Source organism: Protomyctophum parallelum (assembly GCF_964188405.1).
Source record: "Protomyctophum parallelum genome assembly, chromosome: 6".
Lineage (NCBI taxonomy): Eukaryota > Metazoa > Chordata > Actinopteri > Myctophiformes > Myctophidae > Protomyctophum > Protomyctophum parallelum.
The window spans coordinates 34,153,220-34,171,261 of record NC_139701.1 but is presented as its reverse complement, the minus strand read 5'-3'; the positions used below and the strand labels follow the sequence as shown (position 1 = coordinate 34,171,261).

Below are 18,042 nucleotides of genomic sequence, written 5' to 3'. Positions count from 1 at the left end.
GTATGTTTTTTAGCGACAGGCGGACGACATCAAATACGTTTGTTTACATCCATGGCATTCCAATAATATGCATCAAGAGATTTGGACCAATCAGATAGTTTTTTACTCGACGCGAACAGAAGTTCGCATAGGCAGGATCTTCTTTCTACACAAACTAGTCAAAACAAGACAACGTTGACATTTTTTATTAAAAATAAAACTTGACGAGGAATTTCCATCAAGACTCATTAAAGCTAATTTGAATACACTGAATTAGTCTAGACGAGCTTTGAAGCTCTGAGCCATGCTGTGAGTAACAGAGTCCTTTTCACCTGTTCCCCCCCCCCCCCTTCCCCTCTCACCTCACTCCTTCTCATCCTGTCCCTCCCCCCCCCCCCCTTCCCCTCTCACCTCCCACCCCCCATCTTCCTGTATCTGCAAGCAAATGGTCAATTCATCGATTCTGTGTTCTGCCTCTGGGTCCACCTTGTGGGTGGGACTAAACTGCTATATAAACTGTAACTCTGTGCTTGTATGGTCATGCTTGCCTGGGAGACCTGCCTGCGTGCTGCAGCATCCGTGTACTGCTGTGCACGTTAAATAAAGATCAACAAAGGGACCTTGCTTTCCTCCTGATTCCTCTTGACAGACCTTCAAGCCTGGTGATTCCTCACGCGTTTAGAGTGTGTAAAACTGCCATTTCATTTGGTGTCTAGAAGTGTGGATCCTGTGTCGTTGAGCTCCGGAAGATCAAGCCACAACTGACGTCAACGAACCGCTCCAAAAAGGACAGAAGAATCATGGCTGCATCAATGGAGTTCAACGCCTGGATTTAAAAAAAAAACCCTGTGGCTACACTAAAAAACGGTGAGAATCTTCCAAATTTCAGACAATTGAAGAGCTAATTATAAATTCTAAGACCATATTTTGCCAACCTATCTATTGTAATAGTCAAGTATGCTTGATTCAAAATACAGCAGCAAGCCTAGCCTAAGTAAAGAAAAGAATTAAGCCAAGTTTGCAAACGCAAAGACACTTTGTTAACCTTGTTGGAAACAACATAAAGAAAACATAAAGATACCGCGTTTTGCATTAAGTCAAGTTTGTAAACACAAAGACACCTTGTTCAGATAAGAACATAAAGATATCGTGTTGCATTAAGTCAAGCTGTAGCACAAAGACTACCGTGTTACATAGACTAGATTGCTGTGTATGTATTGTAAAGCATTTATATTCCAGTATGGGTAATAAGAAAAGTGCGCCAGTGGCAGAAGACAAAGAAAGATGGTCTCCTCTCATGAGCGGGATGGTTGCAAAATATGGTCCAGAAGCATTAGACTGTCTTGATGAGTGGAAACAGATGGGGTTCCCAGAACAAGGCTCTTTAAGTATAAAAAAATTGCTTGACTTAGACCGACTACTAAGAGAAGCTGAGAAGAAAATGAGAAAGAAAAAGTCAGTTAAAACGCACAAACTTGACAGATGTGACCGCCACAGGAAAGTATTGTCAATGTGGATGGAGGAAGCACAATTTAGACAACGGGAGAGTCATATGAGGGAACTTCCAAACATAGATTCTTTGAGGGAAGAGAGCGGGCCACTGGCTCCTCAGAATTCTCCTTTGTCTCCTCCACAGCAGACCCTGGACCTGGGCTGCCTGGGCTCCATGCGGGCCGGTCAATCTGCCATCCAGCTACAACGGACGGCTGTGGCTCTTGCTGCGGGCCTGCAACCCTCTACTCCAGCAGCGGTCCTGATATCCGCTGCGCTCAGCCTATTGAAAACTGTTGCTGCAGACCTACAGCCCTCTACTCCAACGGCAATATTGGTGTCCACTGCGATCAGCCTTCTGGAGACTGTTGCTACGGGCCTACAGCCCTCGACTCCAACGCCAATCCTGGTGTCCGCTGTGCTCAGCCTTCTGGAGACTGTTGCTGCAGGCCTGCAGCTGTCTACTCCAGCGGTAATCCTGATATCCGCTGCACTGGGCCTATTGAAAGAGGCTCGACACAAGGAAGGCTCCGCTCGGTCCAATGACACTGCTAAGAGCCGACGTCCATCCTGCACTGGCATCCCTGGCCCGGAGCTGGCCAACAGTGACGATGCGGACACGACACGGAAACCACAGACCTTGCTTCCATCTGTGCATCCGTCCACCCCTGGCAGCCATGGGGGGACAGGGCCCCATCGCAGCAGTGTCATCATCACCCAGGGCAGCACACCGCCACATGAGCAGGGAAGAAGAGGGCCTGGGACAGCGAGACGTGCACAGGGTGCATCAGAGTATTGTCGCCTGCCGGGCGGGGTGCCCACCTCAAGTGAACTTTGTTCTTACCCATGGATGGACCAGGAGGACGGGGACAACATACTGCTGGCTGACATACAGTGCCCCATGGTAGAAGTAGCCAATCCGCACGGCGATGTAATGATGGTGCAACGCCTGTGGTCTCCAGATGACATAGGCCAATACGCAGCTACACTGAAAACGCCTACTGAAGTGGGAGGACGCCGCTGGACTAAAGAACTGCAGGCCTTTTGTCGTACATACAGACCTACAATGAAAGAAGTACTTGACATCTGTGCCAAGAATATGGAACCTTCAAAAATGCAAGCAGTCCTAGATGTCGCCCAAACGTATCAAGATGAGAGGCCTGTCCTTGTACAATTTGAGGACAATCGCAGATACATGACTGCTGTGGATGCAGTGTGTGAGAAGATTATTACACTCTTCCCAACGATATTAAATCTGACTGAAGTGCAGAACTGTAAACAGGGCAAAGATGAAACGATCAGTCAGTTCCGCCACCGCCTGGAGGAATCCATACTCATCCACGGAGGAGGAAAAGACCAGAACGACCCGTTTGCCAAAGCCTTCCTGGTCAGCCAGCTAATAAACAACAGGCATGAAAAACTCTCTAAGCGAGTGAAACAATCTCTCATTGGCTACAGAACAGCTGATCCGGCCGACATCATCAAGCATGCAACTCACGCAGAGGACGTCGAAAACGAGATGAACGAAAAAGAGAAGAAACAGGATAAAAACAAGGCCGAAGTCCTTCAGCTTGCAATGATGAGCGCTGTCACTATGCTGTCAAAAGACAAAGAAGAAGACTGCGACAAGAACGAAAACAGAAGACATCTGCAGAGAGAGGACAGTAGGGGCTATTATGACCAACGCAGACAAGTCTACCATTCATCATCCGAGGGAGACCACAGGGATGAAGAAGATTTTGGACACTGGGGGTAGTGGACAGGAAGGGACTACGCTTCCAGACAAGACTACAACCGCCGGTCCAGGTTATGCCCCCATTACAACCCCCCCTGGAGGACTGTCCTACCTGTCATTTGCTCCACTAACCACACACACACACACACACACACACACACACACACACACACACCTCCCCCTACAAAAAAAAAAAAAAAAAAAGTGTGGGTATCACTCGACCACCTGGAAAGAAAGATTGTTTGGAAATATGATGTTTTCTGTTTATTTGTTATGTTGCTGTGCTAAATACAGGTCAAATTGATTCAACAGGGTACTGTATTAGTATCATTTTTAGGGATTTCTTGGTTTATTTGATTGTCCAGTCACGATTGTAAAACCCTTGTCATTCTTTTGCTTAGCTCAAATATGTTACAAGTACTCCTATTTTTTTATGTATTTTCTTCAAATGTATTATGATGTATTATTTTGATATTGATGGAAAATTCACAATTATTGTTTAATTAAGCTGTTGTTTAATTAACAAGAGGAAGGATTTGACGAGGAATTTCCATCAAGACTCATTAAAGCTAATTTGAATACACTGAATTAGTCTAGACGAGCTTTGAAGCTCTGAGCCATGCTGTGAGTAACAGAGTCCTTTTCACCTGTTCCCCCCCCCCCCCTTCCCCTCTCACCTCACTCCTTCTCATCCTGTCCCTCCCCCCCCCCCCCTTCCCCTCTCACCTCCCACCCCCCATCTTCCTGTATCTGCAAGCAAATGGTCAATTCATCGATTCTGTGTTCTGCCTCTGGGTCCACCTTGTGGGTGGGACTAAACTGCTATATAAACTGTAACTCTGTGCTTGTATGGTCATGCTTGCCTGGGAGACCTGCCTGCGTGCTGCAGCATCCGTGTACTGCTGTGCACGTTAAATAAAGATCAACAAAGGGACCTTGCTTTCCTCCTGATTCCTCTTGACAGACCTTCAAGCCTGGTGATTCCTCACGCGTTTAGAGTGTGTAAAACTGCCATTTCAAACCACATGAGCTTTCCTGATTCCTGTCAGAATCAGCTTTTGTTGTGTTCGCTTATGTGCTAAAAGAGTGACTTTGAGACTTTCCCTGTTACAATGGAAGTCTATGAGAGCCTATTTTTATTTCTAATATTTACTATTAAAGATCTTTGTCAATTGAAGCCTAATTTTGATACTGACGCTCACTGCCATTGACTGAGATTTCAGTCAATTGCACTTTCGGTGCATTCGGTCGAGCGACCCATAATGCTACTCACGTTAGCCTGTTAGCTAGCTGTGTTGTTAGCACAACATTGGATCGTCCATCTTAGATCGCCTATCCATTTCTTTCAACTGCTTTTATACTGCTAACTGACAGGAAATGGCGGCTTTTCAAAATAAGAGCTCAAATTTAAAAAAATTCTGGCAGTATTAAATCCTAATTTTTCAATAAATGCTGGCAGTAATTAGATCCTAATTTTTCAATAAATGGTAGCAGTCAATGTGTTAAACTGCACAACGGAGCAAAATAATTCATGGAATGGATAAATAATACATAAATAATAGTATGTGCTCTATGAATGTAGAGCCAATTATGCACATCCTGTTTCACCTTCCGTTCTAAAGCATGTCGTCAAACTGCAGCCCGACTTAACACTCCTCCTTTGGTCTCTCCTCCCTGAGATTCAGTTAGTTTCTTATTTTGACTGTTTCTGAGTTGAGGTTTTATGTTACATATTCATCATATTTTCTACTTACGTAAGCAAAATGCGTCACGGATGCGACATATTGTGATTTGTGACCTTACAGACCTGCTATTTCAGCTATTATTATTTTCAGCATAAATTAAGCAGAAATAACTACCATATCAACTTACTGGACCCTAATTTCAAACATTTTGAATGTTCGAGTAATTCATATAAAACTCATTACATTTTCAAATTATAGCACAAATCCACTGGGAATTAATCCCTAATTGCTGAATTGCTCAGACAATTCCATTTGCTCTGCACTGTTTTCACTACCATTGTATTTTATAGTCTGGCCTCCATCGCAGAAGCAACTGATCTCTGGGCTTCCCTAAATTGAGAGGGCTCTCGGCTGGGGTGTTTTGTGGTCAAGTTATACAGTTGTTCACATTTCGATTGTACAATTTCCTAAAGATAATGCTGTTCTCTGCTTGAGGATGACTGTTGGCACCCGTCCCTCTGGTGCAGAACCAAGCACTGGGCCTCATTGTCTTCCGCACTGGCCTGAAAGATGAAATAATTCAGAAAGACTCATAGTGAGTAACACTAAGCTCTGGATGTCAGGGGCATTTACACGGCTCTGAACTTTTATAGCTTCTGCGGTTGCTGCTGTTGTTTGTTCAAGTGATGGATGGTGCTCATCAGCATTCAGGGTCTTTGGATCCATTGTAGCCTCTGTGGGTGCTGTGTTATTTCAGTAAAAAGGTAAATTGGACGCTGTAGATGGATGGATAAGCTGGAGGAGAGTAGAGTGGTTCTATTTGACTATTTCTCTTTCTGCAACTGTCTGGCTGGCTGTCTGGCTGTGTCTGTCTCTCTCTCTCTCTCTCTCTCTCGCTCTCGCTCTCGCTCTCGCTCTCGCTCTCTCTCTCTCACACAGACACACACTCTCCCTCCTGTATTCGTGTGCGAAGTCTGCAGTAGCAACAGCGATTAAACGTATTTGATGGAAGATTAAAGTCATTTTTTTCCTTAAAAAAAACAAACAAATGCGTCTGGGTGGTATAGGATCTTAGGTAGTGCTTGCAACATGTTACTGACTTTGATCTCACTCAGAAAAACAAAACAAAAACCTGTTTACAAAGAATACATTAATCAAGAATCGATCAAGACATGTTCATTGGGGTTTATAAGAAGGTTAATGGCTTCAACAGAGTGTGGGTGGGGCAAACATACAATCGGCACCAAATTGTAATCGCATGGGGCCTCTATTGAGTCCCTCTAAAAGCATTTTTACTTTACATTTTTAATTATTTTTACATTTTCCCTATCCCTATTGATTTGTTGATTCTTCTAAGAGAGCTCATGTTCCAAGCACCTGGAAAAAGAAGAAGAAAACCCAGAGATCAAAAGGCACCTACTGCTACCCATGATATGTTGGCATTACGGCATTACGGATACACACATTCTCACATTCTATCGGTTTCTTTCAATCGCCTGAATCTTCTATTCCTTGTCCCAGATGGCATTTTTGATCAAAACAAGGTTTATTTGGTGGTTTATTTGGTAAACAAAAGTTGTCCAGGACCCATTTAACTAGTTTGTGTTCACTACCGGAAGTCTGGAAATGTGGCTTTTCAAAATAAGAGCTCAACTGGGAAAAATTCTGGCGTGAATTATGGTCTAAGTGTTAATATACCACAGGGTGTAGCTTTACACAATCAGGTCAACGTTTAGGTTCACTGGTTGTGTATGTAACAGGTGTACAGCATTTACCTCCATTTTGCTCTGAGCCATCTACGTTTCCGCTTCACTGCTCACATGGTCATGACTCATGGGACAAAATTCTTAAATGTCAAAACTCCACCAAGGAGAAAAGCCTGACATGCTCCTCATGTCCAGCATGAAGCTGGTCTCTCGCCAGAGTCGCCACACATTATCTCTTGGTTGGTTGGTTGGTGAGCTGGTCCTCTCATTTCGCCTCTCGAAGCTTATTCCAGTTGCTCCCACTGAGTGCTCCAGGTGAGTGTTCCTGTTCCCTCATCAGCCACAGTCTGTGTGCTGAGTTCATCAGCCCCGTGGGAGATAGTCAGAAAAGAGTGTTTGGCCACTATACCTCTCAACAGCATTTCTATGTGCTTTATGTACAGTATCACACAGTTTGAAATTGATGTCCTTGTAAATGTGTGACGTTGTCATTGACTACTGTATATATCATACATAAACATTTTAGACCATTGATGGCTTTATTGTTATTGTTTGGTTACATTTGGTCCATTTTGTCATTTAGGTCTACAATATTACTGAATTTACCTCAATAATAGGCAAAACATTGTTGGACACTGTTAAGAAGTCATGGATGTTTGAATTCAGTTTGTGAAACATTCTTTTCACAGGGACTATTTTCAGTTAGACTTCTCAAAATAAATCTGCCCTTTAATACATTACAAAGAAAGCACAGGTAGTACCCCCCCCCCCCCCCCCCCCCCCAGAGAGGACATATAGGGCCTTAGTCCTACTCCTCCTCCCAGCCCAAATCACACCTTGGAAAGCATGCAAGTGTCTATTTCAAACAAAGTGTTTTTTGACTGGGGTCATATTTTGACAGCAGGAATTGCCTGTCATAATTTGACCCCCCAGTATCTTGATGTATTAGGATGTTGATATTCATTCATCAGCCAACACTCCCCACTCACAGGTTGTACCCCCCCCCCCAGAGAGGACATATAGGGCCTTAGTCCTACTCCTCCTCCCAGCCAACACCCCCCACTCACAGGTAGTGTCCCCCCCCCCCCCCCCCCCCCAGAGAGGACGTATAGTCCCACTGGGATTTCAGATAATGGTCCATAGATTGTGTGTAGAACGTTTCCGGGAAGAAAATTGTTTTTCAAACTTCTCAAAATGGCAGAAAATCTGGGGGCGAGCTGCGAGCCTACTGGTCAAAGTGACAGATGAGTCAAGGCACATGTGTAAACGAGTGCCATAGCTTTTGGCCAAACGAGGCATGAGTTATGCCTGTTCAAAGTTTTCTTTTTCAAACAATTGCTATAGTGCCCCACTTTGGCCAATTGGAGTAAGAAGACTGGTTTCAGTGCCATTTGGCATAACACTCTACCATACTGTAAAGTTTCATAACATGTGACTCTGCATTTATATTAGGTGCAGAAGAATTTTCATAAAACTGCCATTTTCATTGGCTCATAAAACCTGTACTATAATTTTTTATCAAAGATCCCGGGAGGAGAGAGATTTTAACTGTTATTCATATAATAAAAATCACACCCGTGTGAACTGAGTGGTGCAACTCCCCTCTCTCTCCCCCCTCCCTTCTCTCTCTCTCTCTCTCTCTCTCTCTCTCTCTCTCTCTCTCACTCTCATATTAGCAGGCAACAGTGCAGCACTATCTCTCTCTCTCTGTTTCTGGCACAACAGCGCCCCTACTGGTACTCATAGTCATACCACTGGTGCTCATTAACGCCACATAGGTGGTCCCATAGGTGAACACGGACATTGCTGTTCCTTGGAGTGGTTGCACCACTCAAAAACTGTGGGAGATCTAAAGGTCAGAGGTCAAAAGTCAGAACACGAAAGTTTTTCGGCATGAGGAGACGCATATGTGTATCGAAGTTGTATTGCTGACGTTCAAACGGTTCATGAGCTATGCCTGTTCAAAGTTCGCGTTTTCAATTGAGTGCTATAGTTAGTTGCTGCAAGAGTTTTCTGTTTCCTGTTTTTAGTCTCTCCTGTGTTGTCAGCCAAGTACGCCTATGTATGCCGCAGCACGTCTACATAGGTGGTACGCTTCTTTTCCCTCCTGGCTTTGCCCTGGGTTGGCTCCCATAGGGTCAATTTACTTGCCTCAAGTTCTGGGTGCCTGACGCAGTGCCCTGCCAGCCTCATCCTTCTCTCTCTGACTTTGTCCATGACCCGTGGTAGGTCCCCATAGAGGTCCACATTTCTTATTTTTTCATAATATTTATCCCACGATTTTGCAACACAGTTTTTTCACCCAGTGCCAATTATCTAATGTAATCCTGGGCGCTACACTTCCACTGCCAACCTGGGGGGACAGCGTTCTGACCTCATGCCTCTTTCTATGCATGAGGAGTCCAAGCTGCTTCTTTTCACCTGACGGGGGAATTTCCCCGGCCGGACGTAACGCGTGGAAGGAATACGTTATTCCGACCAGTTCCTTTCCCCTCCATCAGGCGCCCCGGCTGGCCAGGGGGAGGTGGTTTTAGAGACCAGGATTACTGCATGTTTTTGTGAGGGTACCTACCCTATGGGACACGGGAAGAACATGCAAACTCCACACAGAAAGGCCCTTTTGCCAACCCCACCTCGGGTATGGGCACTGATGAGGGAGGAGGGAGCACGCCCCCAGCGCCCACAGTGTCCCCAGCGGGAATCGAACCTAGGACCTTCTAGCTGTGAGGCGACAGCACTACCGACTGTGCCAGTGCCACCGTGCCACTCCACCCAGGGATTTTTCCTGTTGTATTGTAAAGGTCCATGTCTCGGCCCCATACAGCAGTACTGACTCCACAGTAGCTATGAACTTAAGTAGCTTAAGGTCTTCTCCCATATCTGATTTCCACACTCTCCTCATCCCGTGCAAGGCTTTCCAGGTAAGTGCTCTCCGAACCTTCAGATCCTGTTCAGTTGAGGCAGTCCAGGCCCTGAGGTACTTGAAGTCCTCGACTCGCTCGAGCACCGTCTGCAGTGGAAATGGTTTTGTCCTCGGTGTTGACTGTCATTACCTTTGTTTTCTTGGCATTGAGCTTGAGGCCGATCTTCCTGCTCTCCTTTTCTACTGCCAGTAGTAGCTCCCTTCCTTTCTCAAGGGAGAGCTATTGTGCCACCCTTTGGCCAATTTACTTACTAACCGACTGCACGGTTAAGCCAGAACTGCTATTTTTGGCAGAAGAAGAAGAAGAAGAAGAAGAAAGCAGGCCAAGCCCTTTGGGTTTGGCCCCTTAAAAATATGTGTTGTATTATCGAAAGTATAATGTCAAATACCATGATTAGTAGTCAAGGGGCAAAACATCCCAGACTTGACAAGATTTCAAGGGGGTTAATGTTCAGGATTTATTTATTATTATACGAAATAACATATTAGTCTGTGAGATGTCTTGAAATATATGTACAGAAAAGTCATCACAGTGTAACATTTTGGAGGAAATTGTAGGAGAGCTGATGTTGCTGTCGTAACAGTACAGAACATATCAACTAGTGTAGAATGAAGTAGATTGACCTTGTGCTGACAGGCTATTAAAAACTGTCCACAGGCTTTGGTTTATAGACATGACTAGGTGAAGTAGTTTGCTGCATGAAACGATGTGCACTAATGTTGACAAGTAATCTAAGCTAAAGTCATGTTCATGGTACGTGCTCTGGGCAAGAGCTGAATTAAATGTGAATTATAGTAATTACCTCTTGTCTCAGTAGTGGATAACATCCATTAGAGGTTTAGTAGGAGGCGTTATGCTGCAGCTTAATGCACTCATGGAAAGTATAGAATGCATGCTGCATCTGAAGTTAATACATTTCTGAAAGGTACCTGCAGTGCTACTTATGTGAAATTATTTTGCATTTTCCACGGCAAACCATTATTGCGTGTGTGCGTGCGTGCGTGTGTGCGTGCGTGTGTACGTGCATATTTAACTGCAATCCAGAATGTGTCATAACACCAATAAACATCAAAGTGTATGAGGCATGAAAAGGTCTCCTCTGACACAACTGATTCCGGTCTCTGAGTAGCCAGCTTGTCTCATTAATGGACCTGTTCTGTTCTTTCTCTCAGGACGTACACCACGATCCATTCATCCAACAGGCTAAACAAGGGACAATTTTCACCCACAACTCCACAACTCTGATATGCTACTGTTGTATACTATTCAGCACTGCGTTTTTACTGCAGTGTATAAGAAAAAAAGAAAAGAAGGAAAATAAATACATTTGATAGCTGCATGGGGAGGGCAGTTAGCTGTGTCAGTCATTTGGTTTAAGTGTCTTGCTCGGGGACACTTTGACTGGACGGGCCACTGAGTTGAACTGGTGACCTTCCAATTCACAGGCAGCGCCTCCTTCTCCGCACGCACACACACACGCACGCATGCACGCACACGCACACACACACTCTCAAAAAAATGGTGTAATGATGAACACGCTCTCCTGTTCAATCATAATCTTGATTGGAATCTGGACTCTGGAGCCCTGCAAAATGGTAAATCGGCCAGATCTGTCCTATAAGCCACACTGATATTCTCTGAATGCATTATGCAATTGGCACTTTGCTTCAGACAGCCTCAAATAAATCCACAACCAATGCGAGTAAATGAGTAAATGTATTTAGTTACTTTCCACCACTGGTGGTGGAGAAACACATGGCATGAGGATCTGGAGTCAGTGCAAGAATGGGTGATGGATGCCGGCCTCTATAAATGAGAAAACCCTGGCATGAGGATCTGAACTGGAGTCAGTGCAAGAATGGGTGACGGATGCAGGCCTATATAAATGAGAAAACCCTGGGAGTTGGATCACTCGGTTCACACTGGAGTGATTTCTTTTCATGTTGGATTATCTACCTAAGCAAGTTTCGAGTCTCTGGAAATTTATTTTCACACCGTACCAAAATGTATGGTATCCAATGGTTTCCTCGAAAAGTTAACAAACCATTGTTTGCTTCGGGAAAATTTGCGGTAACAAAGTTTGCGGTAATGCTAAATATGAATTGTAGTCAATGGGCTAAACATGCCAGATCTCCAATATCTGCAACTGCAAAACGTTTTGGACAAAAATGATCTGTGATTCTCAACCATTAACCCTCATCTTTTGTTTTTGACTTGTTAACAGAGGTATGCGACAGTCCACTGGTGTCTGGTCTACCTCCAGCATTCTTCAGAAGCTCTTCCCAGTTGTCCAACAGCCATGGGCCGGGCTTCGCTAAGGTCAACAGAAGAGAAGGTGAGGAATTTGTTACAGAACTGATCCTATCCATGGATCAAATACAGAACATGGCGAGCTTGATTGCATACAGCTATACCATACACCTAGACCGATGTCTAGTACAGTACAAGCAAAAAAATATGTTGGTCACTTTATACACACACACACACACACACGGGTGCAGGCTTTAGTTCCGACCTACTTTTGGTCCGAGTGTCATTAGACCGACAACCTACCTCAAACCCTGACCGCAAGCACGGGAGCAGCGCATGTCCGACCGCATGCCGACCGTTGTTTCCGCATGTCGGTGCACACACACACACACACACACACACACAAAGAAAAAAATACATGACACAATGTAGATTGTGTTCTTGTTACATAGTAATAATGTATTCCAGTCAGGTGCGTCAATTAAACAGCATACAGGAGAGGCAAAAGTATGCTCATACGCCGACGTATCAATATATGGAATGTCCACAGAGGTTTTTTGGATGCTCAAATATTTTCTGTTGTAATGATCCATAGGATGAAATAAAGCATAGTGCTACCAAACATAAATATTGTGGTTAAAAAAAAAAACTAAAACAACAACAACAATGATAACCTCAGAGCAAAAACATAAACTGTATCCTATTATTGGGGCAGGATAATTCATCAGAGGATCATTCATGTTCCAGCTGGGCTATGAACACAGAGACCAATTAAACAGTTCAGTATATACTCTAACGACAGGCTTTATTAAAGATGTAAATGAATTAAACAGCTTCCTTTGTTGTTTAAACGGTAAACAACAAAGGAAAATGTCAAACAGTTGTTAAAGCACATATTAACAGTCTGGGCCAAAACAAAGTCTTTTGTTTGCCCTACAGGAATCTTATCTAAAGTAATCCTTTCATCTGGAGAAATCTGCTCAAAGATAATACACATCCAAATGTTTGTTATGACTCTCACTGTAAATGTCAAGCACATTACTGTGCACAATTCTACCACTGAATGTCCCTTGAACAAATTGCCCAGAATTTCCCAGGTTTGACACCGCAATCAGTCTCCATCCTGTGCCCTTAAATGTCTTCAAACGTTTTCTGAAAAATGTGGCAGCGGACGGACCCCCATCTCAAAATTTGTTCCAGGGACCCCAGCTTTGAGTTAAAAATGTTCTTAAAAAAATCACAAATCACACCTTGGAAAGCATGAGTGTCTATTTCAAAGTGTTTTTTTGACTGGGGGGGTCATATTTTGACAGCAGGAATTGCCTGTCATAATTTGGCCCCCCAGTATCAGGATGTATTAGGATGTTGATATTCATTCATCAGCCAACACTGCCCACTCACAGGTAGTACCCCCCTCCCCCCCAGAGAGAGGACATGTATGTATGTATATATATATATATATATATATATATATATATATATATATATATGTGTGTGTGTATATATGTATGTGTATGTGTGTGTAGTTATAAATTCAAAGAATTTGCACAAATTATCCAGATTGTTTTTGAAAATATCAGATCTACAAGCTCATGACACGCTTTGAGCTTCTATATCTGTTCGACTTTTTATAGCTAAAATCTAAAATGGTGCTTTCCCGGTTTGGGCCTAGGTTGTACAACGGCTTGCGTTGATCACTGCTCAATCCAGATTTATATCCTCAGCCGGATCTCCCCTCTGTGAGTGAGTATACTCTGCTCTGTGGTTTATAGGATGGATTACTGGTCACCTCAGTGCAGAAAGCTCCTCACAGTCACACTATGGCCGTTTTCAGACCACTGAGCACAAAACATCAAAGGGACGTCTCCTTTGGATTGAAATAGATGGATAGCTCTCTGGCAATATCAGGGCTGTGAAGAGAGAGAAGCCAATACATAACAATGCAACACAACACAACACAACACAACAGCTATATACTGCTAGTAGTATACCCATGTATGGTATTCTGTCTGTCTGTACATATATTAGGAGTTATTATTGGAATAGTACATCACTGACTCTCACAAGGCCACTTCCCCTTACCAAGGGAATAAATCTGAATGTAAGTCGTCCACTACAATGGAAAAATGAAAAATGATGAAATACTGCGCTGGACATTGATGTGAGGCTTTGAGAAAATGGCTGTCATGGATTATTTATGAGCTTTTTTGGATGCAAAGGTTTTGCTGCTTTATGCATTTTTGTGAAACTCGGCAGTTGATCTGAGTGTCAAAGCATAGAACCAGCTGGGAATGTGGGATATGCTTTTTTCCCCCTTGACACAATAATAATGGGTCGACCAACTAACCCATGCTTAGCCAGCAGAATGAAGTTACCCTAGTCTGTTTGCTGGTGGCCGGCTGTATGCAAACACTCAATGTTTTTATTTTCTTTCTTTTCAAAATCTTTTTATTTTCGTTTTATAACAGTATGCGTGTCAAGTCACAGATTCATAGAAAAATTAAAATTAAAACATTCGATTTTAGTATCAGTGACTGTGGGGTAAACAAACGTACTGTATAAATCACAGAGATCGTGGGCAGACATATTAAGAAGACTTATTGTGCATAACATGGCCCTTCAAGACAAAAGAAAAACGAAAAATATTTTCTCCCCAATTTAGTATAGCCAATTCCCAATTCCCCAGCCTCTCTACAAGTACTCCATCTCTGCTAACCCCCACAATCAGTCATTGGGAGGGTGAAGAAAGCCTCAGGTCTCCTCCGATACCCGGGCCGTCAAGCCAACATCTTCTTTCCACCCAACAGTGGAAGGTCTCACTAGGGGGGCGTAACGCATAGGTACACGCTATTAATGTTTTTATTTGAATCCTAAATGTACTTGTGCAGGTGGGATCTTTTATAAGATGCACAGTGATTTACTTGATCTAAATCTCAATAGTTTTCTATGTTTTATAAGTCTTTTGCAAAAGGCTTGCTTATTTAAGTCGAGTGAAAAGAAGTTAAAGGAAATTGCTGTCAGCAAGCATACTTTAGACCTGATCCAGATCAGTCTTTAGAAAACCGTACACTGAATAATAATGAGCTGTTTGAAATATAACCCATATAACCCATTACTGTAGAAAATAATCAGAGCAATCTTCTTTTTAAAATAAACCTTATAGTATGGCATATCCACGGGGGACTTTGATTTAAAAACATGCTGTACCAACACATTACGGTATGCTTGTAGCCATGACGCTTTGGTGTATGGTGCGGTCCCTGGTGATGCCAATTGATGAGCAGGTGTGTCAATTAAAGGAGGGCAACTTGCAAGGCTGGACTGGGACAACAATTTGGTCGTAGCATTTGATACCTTAACTGAGCCTTTTTTTCCTCTTCTTCCTCTTTTGGAAAATTAGTGAATTGCATTACATTACATTTCAGTACGTCACAACAGTGCGGTACAGTGACTGCAATACCGCCCCTGCCCCTCCGATTCTCCCTGAAAAGACCTGTCTGATTGTATTAAACAATGTTAAACTCACCAACATTGCAGCTTTACGAAAAGCTTGAATTATACTTTTTCAATCTGCAAACTGTGCAAAGTATTTGTTTCATAAAAATCCACCGTAGACATGTTATGAGCTACTTCCTTTCAAGAAATTCCTTGCAGATTATTATTTTTAGTAAGTGTCAGAGTTTGGAAGCGCTCGTTATCAGTAAAGCAATGTCCTGCTGCCTCCTGCATTATGTGAAAATTTGAAACGGGTGGTACATTTAGAAAAATAAGGAATTTCTTGATGGGAAGTAGCTCATAACATGTCTACAGTGGATTTTTATGTAACAAACACTTTGCAGATAGAAAGAGGATAATTCATCAAGCTTTTCGTACAGCTGACAATGTTGGTGAGTTTGACGTTTAGGACTTTTCTGTTTGGATGAATGGGCTGTCAATGGGAAATTGCATCTAGTTACCATCTTGCTGGCAAGATGGACACGGTCCATAGTCAATTGAGGACGGCATATGGTCAATTGAGCCTCCCTTGTGGAGTCCAGTAATGTTAATACAGTAGCTGTAAGACAGTGTTAAAGTGCAAGAAAAAGATGGAGGCGGTGTGAGGGGATTAGCGTTTCCATATGACCTGATTTTATTTTTTATTCTTGTCTGTCTTGTTTCTCTTTCATTGCTCTACAGTTACTTTTATTAAGATTATTTTGGGTCTTTTATGCCTTTATTGATATTAGACTGACAGGAAATAGGGAGAGGTTGCCGGAACGTTACCCTAGTCGTCTGGGTCATTTAATGTATGTCAATGATGGTGGCACTGGCTACACCGGATAGCGCAGGCCACGGATACGCATGCTAAAAAAAATCTGATCGGTTATATTTTTTTTACGTGCATATGCTCCCATGCTCGCATATATTGTCTCCCAAAGTGTATGTCCCATTGGGGTACTCAATGTACTCAATTCATCAACATACAAAATGTGGATATCTATAAAATATGAAGGATCCCAATGGAAACAAAAAAAGAAACCCGCACACTCATCTGCTCCAATACAATTTATTAAATATATCAGTTTTGGTTGTGCACCACGAAGAGCCACACTTTATGCACCCACTCACGGGTAAATATGTTTATATCAAGTTAGTTGGCTCTATAACATAAAAAAAAGGCTTTAAAGACAAACATTTATTTTTTTATATATATATTTTTTTTATCCCACGATTTTGTAACCCATTTTTCACCTGTGTCAATCATCTAATGTGATCCTGGGCTCTACACACCCTCCACCAACCTAGTCCCCATATATGGGGGACAAGGGGAGAGCAACGGACTTGAACTCATGCTTCCTTCATGCCTGAGTGTCCAAGTTGCTCCTTTACACCTGACAGGGGGGAGTTTCCCTGGTTGGACGTAGCGCGTGGAAGGAACACGTTATTCCAACCAGTTCCTTTCCCCTCCATCAGGCGCCCCGGCTGGCCAGGGGGAGGCAGTTTAGTGACCAGGATTACTGCATGTTTTTTGTGAGGGTACCTACCCTAGGGGACACGGGGAGAACATGCAAACTCCACACAGAAAGGCCCTTTCGCCAACCCCGCCTTCGGGTATGGCCACTGATTACGCGGAGGAGGAAACACGCCGCCAGCACCCACAGCGTCCCGAGCGGGAATCGAACCCAGGACCTTCTAGCTGTGAGGCGACAGCACTACCAACTGTGCCACCGTGCCCCAGACACACATTTCTGAACACAGAAGAAGCATCCGCAACCAAGATCAAAAGAGCACCACAATGCACACCACCACCATTATGCACACTGACAGCTGCCTATAGATGATATTGATGGAGATTATATGAATAATATATAGAGAGATTATATAGAGCCGACGGGCTCTGTCTTCCCACACACATCTGCGCTCGCCAACAGATCTGGTGTAGCCAGGAGCATTTTGCACGTGCATTATTTTCATGGACTGCGTGCACGTCAAATGCATATACGCACTCTGTGTAGCTCAGCCGTAATGTGTTTTATCACACACGTTTTGGGAATTCTGGGGTAACGTTTTCTTATTTTTCCCTGGGCACCATATTGCCTTGCGCTGGCCCTGGCATCCTTTTACAGTATTCATGATATTGGATATAGCTCCTGTAGCTGCATGCATACAATATCAATATGTGCCTATGATTTGATGCGTTTGGGTGAACTGCTGTGCTCAATCAGAGAGGACACTGGGCCTGGTGCTGCCTGCGTGTCCATGATCGAGTACTTATTGTATCTCCGACCCTTGGTTTCGTTTAGCCATGATCAGGCATGACCAAACCTCTACGGGGATAACACCTGATATGCGTCATTTCAAATGAATGGTTAATTGAACTGTTGGACATGCAGTCTCCCATGGATCCACACATGCAAAACAGCTACATACTAATTCCTACACGGGTTGTGCTTATAACCACGCCACCGGGCAAGTTAAGTTTACTGAGGTTAAGGTTAGGGTTGGGTTTAGGTATAGTTTTATTGAGGTTAAGGTTAGGTTTCTGGTTGAAGGACTTCAGTGTTTTGTACCATACTATTGTATGTAAGTACAGAACAAAGAATGTTTGCTTTCGCCATCTTTGTTGAAGAGTCTGGGCAATTAAGATTTAGTCTTACTAGAAACACTAAAAGTTTCAAAATCTTAGATTTAGATTTAGTCTGGCTTAATCTAGTCACCTCTGGGGTGAGGTTACTGGAGGTCAATGCTTAATGACAGATTAACAGTAAATTGACAGGAAATGGGGAGAGAGA

The 18,042-nt window shown here is 43.4% G+C and overlaps 1 protein-coding gene across 1 annotated transcript in view; it reads left to right on the top strand.

Annotated features, from left to right (window-relative positions):
- Positions 1 to 1,531: 1,531 nt before the first annotated feature.
- Positions 1,532 to 18,042, top strand: part of LOC310859941 (contactin-associated protein-like 4) — a gene marked incomplete at both ends in the record, with an annotated part of 126,483 nt that continues 109,972 nt past the window's right edge. The window contains 2 exons of the mRNA XM_083766708.1: positions 1,532 to 3,134; positions 11,745 to 11,855. Of these exons, the coding sequence (XP_083622834.1) occupies positions 1,532 to 3,134; positions 11,745 to 11,855 (1,714 nt within the window). The remainder of the gene's footprint in view (positions 3,135 to 11,744; positions 11,856 to 18,042) is intronic.